The following is a 13,709-nucleotide window of genomic DNA, read 5'->3' as shown; positions in this document are numbered from 1 at the left end:
AGCCACCTTCTTTGCAAGATATGTATTACTCAATTCATATTACCCCTTTTATTCCTACTAAATATGTAACTTCATTTGTCAGTCTCGCTGGTCCATTTATCTAAAGTAAAGCTCACCCAAAAGGTATTTCCCATGGGATTACCTTGTTGATTCGGCGAACCGAAGTATTGCTTTCTCATCACCCTACTACTTATTCAATCCGGAGAATCGGAAGTGTAACTACCCTTAAATACTCATAGTAAAATGTAATTAGGATTGTACAAAGTACGGTATTTGAATAGCGTAACAACTAGCGCACTACCAATAATAATTCCAGATGACTTTTAGGAGGGATCTTGCTCCCCACGAACAACTCGACTCCAAAATTTGTCTCTGTCTAGGCCCCAGCACTGTCGTGTATTTGTAAACTACAAATGTAAATTATTAGATGTAATCAAGTAAGAGTACAGTACAGTAAATAGATGCGAATGAAATGCGAACTCGTGGCGAGAAATCGTGTAAAGTAATGTACAATTAGACTTAAAGTATCTGTATCTGTATCGGATGGAGTGAGTGGCGAGAATCGGTGTGAATCGGTGTAAATAAACGAGTGAGTGCGATGTGAGTGAATGTGGCGTGAGTGTGAATACTGCTGTGAGTATGAATCAGAGCTTAATTGCGGGTTGAGCGGTTCCCATTCTGCACTGTTCTTCGTCGTCAGCGTCAACGTTGTCAAAATATAATAATTTTGTCCATTTCTTTTAAAGCCACACAAACACTAACACTCCATAGATCAAATTTGTTAGCCCAACAGAAACAAAACCAACAAGTTAAAAAACAAAAAAATAACGAAAAAAAAAATCAAAAACAAAAACTGAACTGAAACTCCTTTTTGGCACCTCTCAATCAATCTAAATGTGTATGTGTGTTGTTGAATTTAGGCCGTTTTCGCTAGTTGGATACCAGAAATCACTGAACTGGCTGCCCAAAGAAGCAAATATGGTGGAACATATAGCAAGGATCCTAGAAAAAGGTACACGAACACGTTGCTGGCTGTACCGCTAAGAGAAATTACCAAAAACTATACAACACGAAAATATCAAGATAAACAAGAAATGATTATAAATGCAAACAAATACCAAAAACACCGCAGCAATCGAAGAGTCTTGAATTCTATTTGTATTACAACATTTTCTTTACCTAACTTCAGTCAATGAACCAACAGCTTAATTATTATTTCATTTGATTTCTTATTTTTCACCTTGTTGTTGAACATTTTAATCGACGTTACCTGGAATTGCATAAAAATGACAAACTCTGACGGCAACTCTGAAATGAGTATCGAAAATTGTTGCCAGGGCTTGCGAACAAAATATTTATCTTGTTTTCTTATTTTCATAAAGCTAAACCAAAGAAAAAGTATCGAAAAAAATCAATTAGGACTTGAAAGGCATTGGTTTCTTGGCGGCATGTGTCTGTATTTAGTTAAACAATCAATTATAAAAAAAGGAAACACATTCAAAGAATCATGGCAAAAATTACACGAAAAATCCAGGGAATAATCTATTCCGTTTAAGAGATATAATTTATGTAATTTACTTGTCAAATCCTTCTGTAATTCTCGTTGTCGTTTACACACATTACACTTATTGTTTGAAACTATGGCTTCATTTTTGCGTGCGTTTCATTAGGCTTATTGTTAGCTAGACAGATAAATTGTAAAGTTTCATTAATTGCTTAAATCATCAAAGAATTATTGTAAAACAAATACGTTTCTCTTGTTTGGCGCCTGTGGGTATGCAGCACTTTTTGACGTCTAAATTTCGAAATCTCTGGGCCGTATTACTACCCCTATTCGTCTCACTAATCTTTACTGTACATTAATTGCAGACTTTTTGCTAATTAATCAACGTTTTTGATGGGCTCCCGCATTTGTTGTGTTCAATATTAAAAGCATGCACATTTCAAACTTTTGCTAAACAACAAAAAAGTATTAAATAACCACATAACACAATACATTTTCCAGAAAATAATTTACAGAAGTATTTGAAAAGGGCTACCCAGGCAAAATGGACTTTTTTACCAGTGAATATTTAAAAGGGCTAGGCTCGCTGTATTTGAAAAGTGTAATCTTTGAGTTCGTCTTTGGTTTCTGTTTTGTTGTGACTTTGGATTTTGATTATTACCGTACATACTATATAGACCAGAGCCACTATTGCGTGTTTTTATGCAACTTCAGCTACGTCATTGATTTTGAGTTCGAAGTGTTAAGCTCCAAAACTAGCGCTGAATCAATATACATATGTAAGAATATATATATCTATATATATGTTCTCTTAACTGGCTTCTTATTTAGTTACCGAAATGCATTTTTATTGAATCGTTTGTTTGTGCGTTGGTTTCATTATCTTTCGATTTTCTAATTTCGGTTAAAAAACACACTTTACACACAGTTGCTGCTTTAGTTCCCGCATAGAGTTTTGAGTTTCCAATATGAATATGATTTTCATATGTTTTCCACTTGTTCCTATATGCGATACATACATAAATAAAGTTGCAGTAGTTACGTTTTTTGCAATTTCAACTTATCCAACGTACTATATCGATTACTTGTAATTTATTTACCATACCAATACGAAATTAATTCCACACCTTACCTAATCGAACAATCTAATCATCTATATTTCAAAGTCGTTATTTTGCTTGCACCCACTTTGTATGCCGCAGCCACGCATAAAAAAAAAACTAAAACTTAAAAAACAAAAACGAAACGAAACCAGTACGAAACCAGCGCCTTGTTGGCGTTGAAATATGTTTTTACGACTGTCATCATTTAGATAAAAATCAATTATATATTTGTATATCAGTAAAGAGTTGCAGTATCCGTATCCTTTGATCGTATTCAGTATCAGCATCATGTCCTCACATCTGTAACATTCTGTAACTCTCTCCCGTTCCGAACCGATTCCCACCCGATACGACACCCCACACTCATACACACATACGTGCGGTTTAGTCTGTTAGAATAATGTTAGAATGTTAGCATCACCCGATTTGAGTAGTCCTAGAGTCTAGAGTTTAGGCACTGAAACCCACCACAAAGATGAAGTCGAAAGTCAAATGGCCGTCGATGTGTGTGCGTGTGTACTTGGCACCGAGTTACTAGGCGTTACTCCACCACCTAGTCTTTGAATATGTTTACTATACAATATGTACGTATGTATGTTCCGTTATCTAACCACACAACACGTAACCCCAAGAAACCATTAGAGCCGTAAGAAACTAGCTGCAAGCCGTTGATGCGGCCCATCGATTTTATGAAGATAATAAGACCTTTTGTTTCTTTGATATTATTTTGATTTTCCTTGTTTACGATCGAAGACATAACAACCACTTCTAGTCAAACTTCTGGTTAAACGAAGCCGCAACAACCAGAGCCAAAACAACTAGAACTACCAAGAGGAGCTTCATATGCGATATGATCCCGAAATGATCCACTTGGCTGCGTTTTATCCTGTTCTTATGTAGGGGTCCTTCTTCGAGTCTGACGTACCCATTCCCCCATCATACTCTCTGTTTCTCTAACTCTCTGCTGATCCTTCGGGCCTCTTTCTCTGTCTCTTGTGTCCTGTGTCAAACGAAATTTGTGTAATGCTTTTTTATTTATGTTTAACAACAATCAAAAAAAAAAAAAAAACCAAAAACTGAATAGATCAAAAATACTTCACTGTCATCATTATCTTTCATACTGTAAACAGGCGATTTTTGCAAGTTGTATACCTGAGATTATAGACTTGATTGGAACAAGAGCCAAATATGGGGGCACATTAAAAAATGAAAAAGGGCGAAGGTGAGACAAACCAAATTTTCTTACAATCAATCGTAAACAATTAATCAACAAACTGATTAAACCAAAAATTATATAAAAAAAAAACTACTACTACAACAACAACTACAATAAGACTACTACCACAAAAATAAAATACCAATCATAATTTTAAGCCAAGAACCAATTTTAAAAAAACTAACCAACAACGAGCATTTATGTTTCCAAAAGTAAACACCAAATCAAAATGAAATTTCTGCCAAAAGCAGTCGAATAAAAAATGAAACAATACCAATTGAACGAATTTACTTTTAGTTTGCGCTTCATTCATGCCAAACGATTTGCGAGTGTGGAAAAGTAGCTGAAATTTGATTTTGATTCTACCAATAGATACACACCAGTCTAACACCAGCCATTCACACTAAAAGCCTCCACAAACATGGCCAATCCAATCCAATCCGATTCAACCAACCAACCAACCCACCAATACCAATACCAATACCAATCCAATCACAGTAATCACCATCAGCAACTCAAGCGACAAACACACAATATATTACTCATACGCCCGGTGGGACCGCTTGGAAAGCTCCGGACGGCACATAAACAACACAGTGACAACACAGCATTTGTACATTCCAACTATCCAGGCCATCAATCAAAATCAGCCAATCAATCAATCACCCAGCCCAAATTCAAAACATTTAATCGATCAAACACTCACCACCACCGCAACAACACCAAAAACAACAAACCACCACGGAATATAAAACAACCACACAGCAATTGAAAAAAAATTGAAAAAAAAGCCGAAATCAAAAAGAAAATTTTAACTAAAATACTCATATTGCTTATATGAAAAAAAGAACAACAACAAGTATATGTTTTAGTTCTCGAACAACTCATTTTGTGTTGGTTGTACTTCAGTTGATTTCCTTTTAGTTTTGCGACCTAGAAGTGTCCACATACGTAGTTCCAAAAATCAAAAATATAAAAGGTAACTTAGGACGTAACCCCCTTGGAAATGGGGGTGCTGTGCCGGGTTATGCATTAGTTTCATTACTTTTACCTATGTTTCGCCCATCGATTTGCGTTTTCATTTGCCAGTTTTGATTTTTGTGTTTTTTGAATTGGCATTTTGCAGATTTGATCGTATTTGAGAATCGTACCACATACAATCAATTGTTTCGTACTTAAAATACTGTTCTGAGTGTATCTACTATATCATGTGCGTACTCTTAACTACCAAATGCTATCTTGTTGTGAGTTTCCATACTACATCCTCAATTTGAACGCCAAATTATCAACTTACTCTTCTGCTACTTTCTACTCTCTATATCGTACTCGTACATCCTGATCTTGAACCTAAATTCTTTAGCTCCTAACTTTTCGTTTGATTTGCACGTTCGCCTTCAGTTCCAAAACAAACAAAAAAAAAATAACAAACGCGGCCTAATCGTGTTCAATTTACAATTTTGGGTATATTGTTTGAATATTATTCTTTGGTTGATCTAGAAACGAATTGGATACGTATGTACGTAATTTGCAGGTCGACCCAGCGAGTGTGAAGTCAGAGCTGATGATTGGCATTAATCGAAATTCAATATGCGTATACTCTTAAGTTTGTCTCTTTTTCTGTATGCCATATCATCCTAGCCTCGTTTTGCATTTGTATTAGCCCTTGAAGTGAATCAGTGATTGGTGTTTATTATTGTGTTACATTATCGTAATTGTCTATATAGTCCTTGCTATCGAAGTCGTAACTCGTATATATATATCTATATACATAAATAGATATACATGCGTATATGTATATCCACCTAAACGATTTAACATTGAACGATAATAATGCATACTAAATACAATGATAATAATAATAATAATATTAAAACTAATAATATTGATTCGATTGTATACGTAAATGTTAGAATCCATATATTTCAAAATGTACACACACACATGCATAGAGTCGAACTCTCTATAGACTTTTTCTCCACAAGTACAGACAGCAATTTGTAAATACCAAGCAATTTCCACGGAAGACTTCAATTTGCTCAATATTTTTGGCTAGAAAATGTACAATATTAGAACACACAGCTTGAGAACTGGCTTTTGACATCTTGAACAAAATCAGCAGGCAGCTGTCATCTAAGAAACGGATTAAACATCGATGTGTGTGTAAAGCGAATCAATGAAAACTATCAATCAATAAAACCCACATATATCTATCCCGCATATTATACTCTTACTCTCTGCCTATCTATATACTCATATCTTTCTCTCTTCAAACGTTCTTCAATCAGTTATCAGATACTATCAGTGTTGTAGTTCTTGGAAAACTTGTATACACACACACACATGCTATAAACACTCACACACATCTACTCTATACTCTTATGATTTCGATACTTTCCTCTTCTTTAATCAAACTTTCGTTTCAACGAACATTCGAATACTACAATGGTATAATCAAGTATAAAGAGATAAACAACCATAACCTACAGCACACACACACACAGAATATACAATGCGAATCGGATGAAACTGTAACTCCACTCCAGCCACTTTTGTCGTAAACTCAGTGTTGTGTATGGATGCGCTCGGCGATTTCATTTGATTTCCTTTGCCCACCTTGTTCGGATCAAAATCAAAGTCCCAATCAATATCAGGATCAGGATCAGGTAGGAGGTCCAGGACGATTAGATATGATGTTATGATGCGCGGCCCCTGTTCTCTAGCTAAGGAACCTCCTCCGATGAGGACAGTTCACATTCTGATTCTGAGTGTACCATCCGTATCCGTAAACGCAACTGAACCCGATTCCACCACTGCATCCGTAACCGTAACCGTAACCGTATCCGAATCCGAACCCCTCCAAATCTCTACATACACACATCTCCTGTCTCTCTGTAACTCTGTCTCTCTTTCAAGATCTCTCCTATCCACAGTTTTTGATTTCCTCAAAAGATCCACTCACATTCATTGCACATTTCTGAGCGATAGATTTGGCGCATTGAAATCGATTTATGTTTTCCCATTCTGCGCAGCAATTCTGTATATGAAAATAAAACAATGAAAATGCGTGGCCAGGCATCAAATATGTTAAACCTTCTCACTCTATATTATATCATTTAAAGAAAAAAATATATAAAACATTCAATTCCAAACGTCACCATTCGTTTCTTTAGCTGCAGCAATGAAAAGAAATACAAGCAACACCAGAACTAATCGAATGTAGTGCATACACTTTGTTTCTTTCTTGTTTAAATGCAAATTGAAGTTCTTCTTTCGTTTTAGCGAACTAGTCGAGCACAGTTTTTTTATTGCCACCGTAGAGGTAAAGAGTTGCCTTGCATCCGGATTTGATCTACAAAAATGGATTGAACATATAACAGATCACAATCATGACATCGATCATTAAATTGTTGACCACGCATAGATTTTTTCTAGAAAACAAACGATTGTTGTACGGACTTTTTGTTAAATATTTCTACGGACAAGGACAATGACTATTATCCTTTGACCTTGACTTTCATCATTGTAGCTGAAATCGTAGGTGTATAGTAATCGTGAACTATACCATATAGTTCGCCGATTCTCAACGCACATCCACAAACTCACCAAATCACAAACATCCAACACTCGAAAAAATAATGTAGAAGTATGCATGTGTAGTGGCACTGACACTCACTTTTTACTAGGTATGGGAAGAATGCCTGCCCGGTTTGCCTGACTGCCTGATTGCATGACTGTGACTACAGTAAATACCCAAAACAAATAATCTATTGTATAATTAGCACCTGTAGACGTAATTTATATACCTGGAATGAGAGTAGTGTATTACACAATGTGTATATAGAAAACAAATGCGTTGGCCAGTTGCTGACTACTTTTGATGCTTTACTTGATGCATGTAAGTTGATTGCTACCGGAAATGGTGTGCGTAGCTAAGCCTTTACCTAGAACAATATTGATTTCCGATAATCGTTTATATATACTTATCATTTCGATTGGCGAACTGCAACGGCAGAGTGCCGAAAATGCGGCGACAAGATCCACATTTTGTGACTTTTGATTTATTGCCATTGATTGATTTGTGTACAAGCCCCTGGGGTAGCAGACTAAATTCATGCATTTTGCATTTATCATTTAAGTTTTTAGTTTCAATTATGAGTTCGTGTATTTTGTATAATTTTGATAAATGTTTGTTTCCTAAGAAAATGCAAAGTAATTATACTTTACCACCAAATAATACTGACAAGCCATAAAGATAATCATAACAAGGCAACGATAAGCAGTTGATAAATAATACAAACAGATCAAAGCATAATCAATATAAATAAATATACAGCAATACAAAACAATGAATATACTCGAATCTATAACCTCACCGAAGAACATGCACTCATTCAAACACATTCAAAGCACTCAAACACACGCACACTCACACACTGACAACACACATATGTACTATATATTATGGACTTGGCTTCATGGCAATGATCAATGGAATGTGATTAAATCTGAGATCAATAATTCGGCTAAGGAAGTGAATTTAATTTCATGACTTGAACTAAATTCAATTTTCTTTTTTCCGCTTTAATCGCACACTAACACTGAAACACCGCCACACACACATACATACATACATGCTCATTTGAAACACACACATACGTCACACATGTACAGAGCTTCAGTGCATTCAACACTAGATTTAAGTGAAATTATTGCATTAATCGTATAAAGCGCTGCCAATTCAAGGAACTAATCTATTTTTCTATCTACCCAACCTCCACCAACACAAGACATATTGTGGTATGCGGTCATATAACATACGAATCCGTGTCGCATTTCCTGAAGGACTTCCTCCACGAAGATCGGGAGGATGTCGATGTCGAAGTGGTCTTTCTCCATCGGTAAGTTCACCCAGAATCCAATTAGCGCCTAAGCAGAAGAATAACCTGTTTACAGTCGTATTGCTAATTTGTTGTGTCGTTGTTTTATTTCCATTATTATTTGATAAATGTATTTGCCATTCAGTTTTAAATCAGCAGCAAGAGAATAATTAGCGCAGTACCTAAGCAGTTCAAAAGAAAATGGATTAGCGGTCATCGGCGGCGCAGGAAAGTAGGCAATAGTTTTTGTCCTAAAAAGAGATCGTATGAAATCTGCGTTTTCCGAACATTTACTTAGTAATATTATTTATAATTAAATAATTTCACATCTGTGCAGCTGCTGGCCGCTAAAACGATAGTTGGGATGCCAGTTTCCCAGTCAGTTAAGTTAGTTAAAGGCACTATTTTAAGTATTTGCATTAATCTAGCGACTAGAAAACACACAGTCAGCGAAAGTTATGTAATATTTTGATTTGGAAATACCTCTTACGTTCACTTTGTAACTAATCAATGCCTAAACTCAACTATATATATGCCATATCATGTACTGTAATGTAAACCAAATAGCAAAGAGCCTGACCTGGAGCTAGAGGGACTGCTGAAGCGTCACTATACCACAGTGGCCTTTTTTCAGGGCACTATGATGAACGCAGTCGACCTGGAGCGAGTCAAGGTACACAAACACAGACACCGTGACACAGACACCGAGCCACGCCCACACCCACAGCCCACACCCCACACCCCACACCCCACACCCCACACCCCACACCCCACACCCCACACCCCACACCCCACACCCCACACCCCACACCCCACACCCCACACCCCACACCCACACCGACATGCACACCAACAGACACACACACGAACACCTACAGACACAGCGACACACACACACATGAAAACCAGTGAAGACACGCAGAAATAACGATTTAAACGATTTACTCGAGCCCCTCGATTGTCAGGTGTCCCAGCAAAAGAACAAAATCAAACTCAAAAAAAAAAAAAAAAATATCAACAACATGAAAAACAACAGCGAATCTTACGTGCAACTCATACTTAGATCCTGTGAATGTTTTTGTGCCCGCAACTTAGTTCTTCAACAGCTAGGATGCAATTTCACTCTACTTGCCCTCCGATTCGCATAATTATCAAGAATTCGACTACCTTTCGCTGCTGACCATTCACAGCCAAACAAAAAAAAAGAAGCAAAAATAAAACAAGACACGCCCCCTCCTAGTTCTATTTTTTATGCCATAAATCTATGCTCGCCCTCACTTTGAACTTGAACAATTCAATTATGTTTATTTTTATTGCAATTTTATAGCTTTATTACGGCATCATTATTAATGGTTTCCGGTTGCTGCTGATGAGGCTTTCGAGAAGAGCATTTTCCTTACAATTCCTCTCAGAGCTTCGTGATAAATGATGTTTATAATATTTTAGATAGACTTTAGTTAAGAATCCCGTTCACCATATCCTTTTTTCTTTGGTTCATCGTTTTTTATCTTGGCTTAAAGTATTTTTACCCCGCTTAATGGAATGACTTTCTTAGCTGAATTTTGTCATATATCCTTTTAATCCAAATTTAAGCTCAAGCTTACAAAATACTTCACATTTTATTATATTTTATATTTACAAATTTCGTAGTGAACAAAAGTTGAATTCAAATATTCCTCTTGTATCATATCCGTACAGTTTTTATACTCCCATAGAGTTTACTTAGTCTTGAGAGCCTAGTTAAGTAATGTTAATTAGATATTTAAGAAGAGTTTTTGTCTAGAGTATAGACGTAATTTAAGTAAGGAGGTTACAAAATTTCGACTTTAGTTCAGTTTAGTTTTAATGAATCACAGTTTATGTTGCACCTTCGGCTTGGAGATTTTCTTTAAAACAATTGTCTGCATTGTTTGTTTTTCTTCTTTTTCATTTGCATATTTGCGGACTACGAAAATCGCACCATAATCATAAATATCTGTATATTGTTTGTTGTGTTTCGAACACCAATCCACACACATGCAATGATATGATATTCTTCTGTTCCTTTGAATACAATCCAATCTACGTGAACTCTGTGTACATTGGAATCATTGAAAACTCTAAAAACTTTGTATTATTTTCCCACAACAACCACGATAAACCAAACAAAAAAAAAAACAAAACAAAAAAAATCAATTTCAAATGAAAAATTATAAAGTAAACCACCCGATTTGGAACTTGAGGGTTTGTTCAAACGTCATTTTACCACCGTGGAGTTCTTCCAAGGAACCATTATGAATCCGATCGATCTTCAGAGGGTTAAGGTAAAACAAAAATGTATTTTCATTTTATCCGTTCTATATGTTCGTTTGTTCGTTTGCTTTCGTTCCGTTGTTCATTTAACCTATTCCTTTCCGTGTCTATTTTCGTCTCGACCTGTGAGCTTTAATTTCATTATGTATTAATCGAAATCCCAGAATAAGCGTACTTCTACTTCTTACGTACTTATTTATGTAACGAACGCTCAAATGTAATTACAACCCGCCTATTAATATACTAATCTATGTATTTACTTGTGTGTGTGTGTGTGTGTATGTAATGTCTGTCTAACTGTACAAGCGATATTCGTGTAATAATACAAGTAACACATGCGTGGTGTATGCGACCATAATGCATTTTCTGGACCTAGTTTAGTGTTCAACACCACACCACCACATCCATCGGTACACGTATCCTTTGGATTCCAGCACTCGACTAACCATCTGAACATGAGAATCAAACAAATCGAACGCCAAGTCACCAAAACAAACACTCGCTGTACACAGAAACACCGTAAATTGATGTTGAAATTGTTGTGTAAAATGATAACGAAATCATCTTGAGTTATCCTTATTTTAAGCTGCATTACTTGCAACGATTAACGTATACGTAATTTCCCATTTATGTATGTGCTAAGTATTCTACTGTACATGTTAAGTTAAGTGTTAATTGTATAATACGGATTATATAGAATTTGAGGGGTTTTATAACTTGTGTTAATTTAATCATATGGATTATATTGGATTTTAGGGATTATACAACTTTTTTTGAGAACTTATAAGAGAATTGATAGAGGATATAACTCATCAAAAATCAATAGTAATCAAAAAATATAGGTCTACTTATAAATTAATTTGTAAAATACAATTTTTTTTTTCGAAATGATTTATTGTTTATTTTTAAAGTATAGAACCATATTTATAAGTTGTAACTTTGGCCTCGCTTCTGAGCAGTAAAGGTTTTTGTGAGTCTGCCTAATCCATGTATTTAAATTTTGAGGGAAATGTATAATAAACTATAGTAAGCCTTCTTTAAGTACATGCTCTAATAGTTTGTATATACGTTTATCAGCTTAATCGATATCCTTTGAATGGACACTCTTGAGCAGCCTTGGCCTTGTATACTGCCATATTGCGATGCAGATAGTTACTTTTTCCAGATACTGTATCTGAGCTTATGTTTTGCATGCGAGCATACTGCATGTCTATAATCGGATACAGATGCTTGTAGCTAGTGCCAATCTATTGTCTAAACGCCCACTTCAGTTGCTCTTGAGTTATGTGGGGCTTTTGGTATTTGGTATTTGATTAAGTTTAAGTTCCACCACGCCAAAAACCAATCACCCCGACACCTCTGTGTACTTGTTCTTTGTGAAACCACACCCACCCGTGCACCGAGCGTTCGCCTTATGATTTCTTAATGTGTCCTTAGTTTGGAGTTGATACCGAAAGACTGTGTTATCCAGCAACCCAACCACCCACCCACCCAGCCACTGTACAACCGCTTACTACTATATATATACCCCCAACCGCCCCCCTGTGGGCAATGCTAATGAATACTAATCGTACCCCAAAGAACCCTACTCAGTACGTACGCAATGCATATGCAAGATATCTATTTATATATATTGATATGGACTCGATCGCAGCCAGATCGAGCCAACCAAAAACAAACACACTCACCTGTGGCATTTTAAGTACTCATACTCGTACCATAGTTGTCCAGTCGATGTGCGTGTAAACCAAAAAAAAAAAAAACCAAATAAATCGCTTACTAATTGTTTATATTGTGGACAATGCTCTAAACGTGACACCTCTGCAATATCTATTCACAATAACAGTAACAATAACAATCACTGAACCATAACAAACTACTTGGAACAGTTCAACATAACAAAACTAACTCACATGAGACAAACATCAAATGCCCATAGACATAGTCTGACCATAAAACAGCTATACTAGATAGCCATTATAATACTATGCTAATCTGTATCCCTCTATCTTAATCCCTATATCCTTATGGATATTGCGAATGCAATAGGTTCATGAAGCCGACGCCTGCCTCGTGCTAGCTAACAAATATTGCCAAGATCCCGACGCAGAAGATGCTGCCAACATCATGAGAGTCATCTCGATCAAAAACTACAGCGACGACATTCGAGTCATCATCCAGCTGATGCAGTACCACAATAAGGTGCGTCTGGCTTTTTATACAAATATTATATTATTAAATATTTAGATAATTTCCTATATGTTTAAGCCTTTAACTTTCCAAACTCTTAGTTTCAAAACGATCTTTATGATAATTCCTAGGCGTACCTGCTGAACATACCATCGTGGGACTGGAAACAGGGCGACGATGTCATCTGCCTGGCCGAACTCAAGCTGGGCTTCATTGCCCAGAGTTGTTTGGCGCCCGGTTTCTCGACCATGATGGCCAACCTGTTCGCCATGAGATCGTTCAAGACGGTAAGTGTGGGGTTGCAGTCGCAGTCCAGAGATCAGGCCACTCACCTACGAAATACCAGACACACTCACACTACTGGCGTCCAGTGAAAAAGGCTAGATATTTTCCAGATTTACCAATTACAGATTACAGCTTACAGATCCGCAGACAAATGTAACAAATGTAACAAATGTAACGCCCATGGGGCCAAGCAATTTACTATATGTGGGGTGTACTGTACTGTACCGTATATATACATACGT

General features: G+C 36.4%; 1 protein-coding gene across 17 annotated transcripts in view; it reads left to right on the top strand.

The window, feature by feature from the left end:
- The window catches only part of LOC120452829 (calcium-activated potassium channel slowpoke), a 45,136-nt gene that overhangs the window by 15,220 nt on the left and 16,207 nt on the right, over nucleotides 1–13,709 (top strand). For 10 of the 17 annotated variants that reach the window (XM_039637246.2, XM_039637236.2, XM_039637245.2 and 7 more), the window contains exons 8-11: nucleotides 8,611–8,721; nucleotides 10,898–11,003; nucleotides 13,042–13,194; nucleotides 13,314–13,469. In XM_039637246.2, the coding sequence (XP_039493180.1) occupies nucleotides 8,611–8,721; nucleotides 10,898–11,003; nucleotides 13,042–13,194; nucleotides 13,314–13,469 (526 nt within the window). Of the gene's footprint in view, nucleotides 1–920; nucleotides 1,013–3,737; nucleotides 3,830–8,610; nucleotides 8,722–9,267; nucleotides 9,374–10,897; nucleotides 11,004–13,041; nucleotides 13,195–13,313; nucleotides 13,470–13,709 lie in introns of all 17 variants that reach the window. The other 7 variants (XM_039637247.2, XM_039637237.2, XM_039637250.2 and 4 more) reach the window with 3 other exon arrangements.

The sequence above is a fragment of the Drosophila santomea genome, chromosome 3R (assembly GCF_016746245.2).
Source record: "Drosophila santomea strain STO CAGO 1482 chromosome 3R, Prin_Dsan_1.1, whole genome shotgun sequence".
NCBI lineage: Eukaryota > Metazoa > Arthropoda > Insecta > Diptera > Drosophilidae > Drosophila > Drosophila santomea.
Note: the sequence above shows the minus strand (reverse complement) of the source record. Positions and strands in the feature narration are given on the sequence as shown.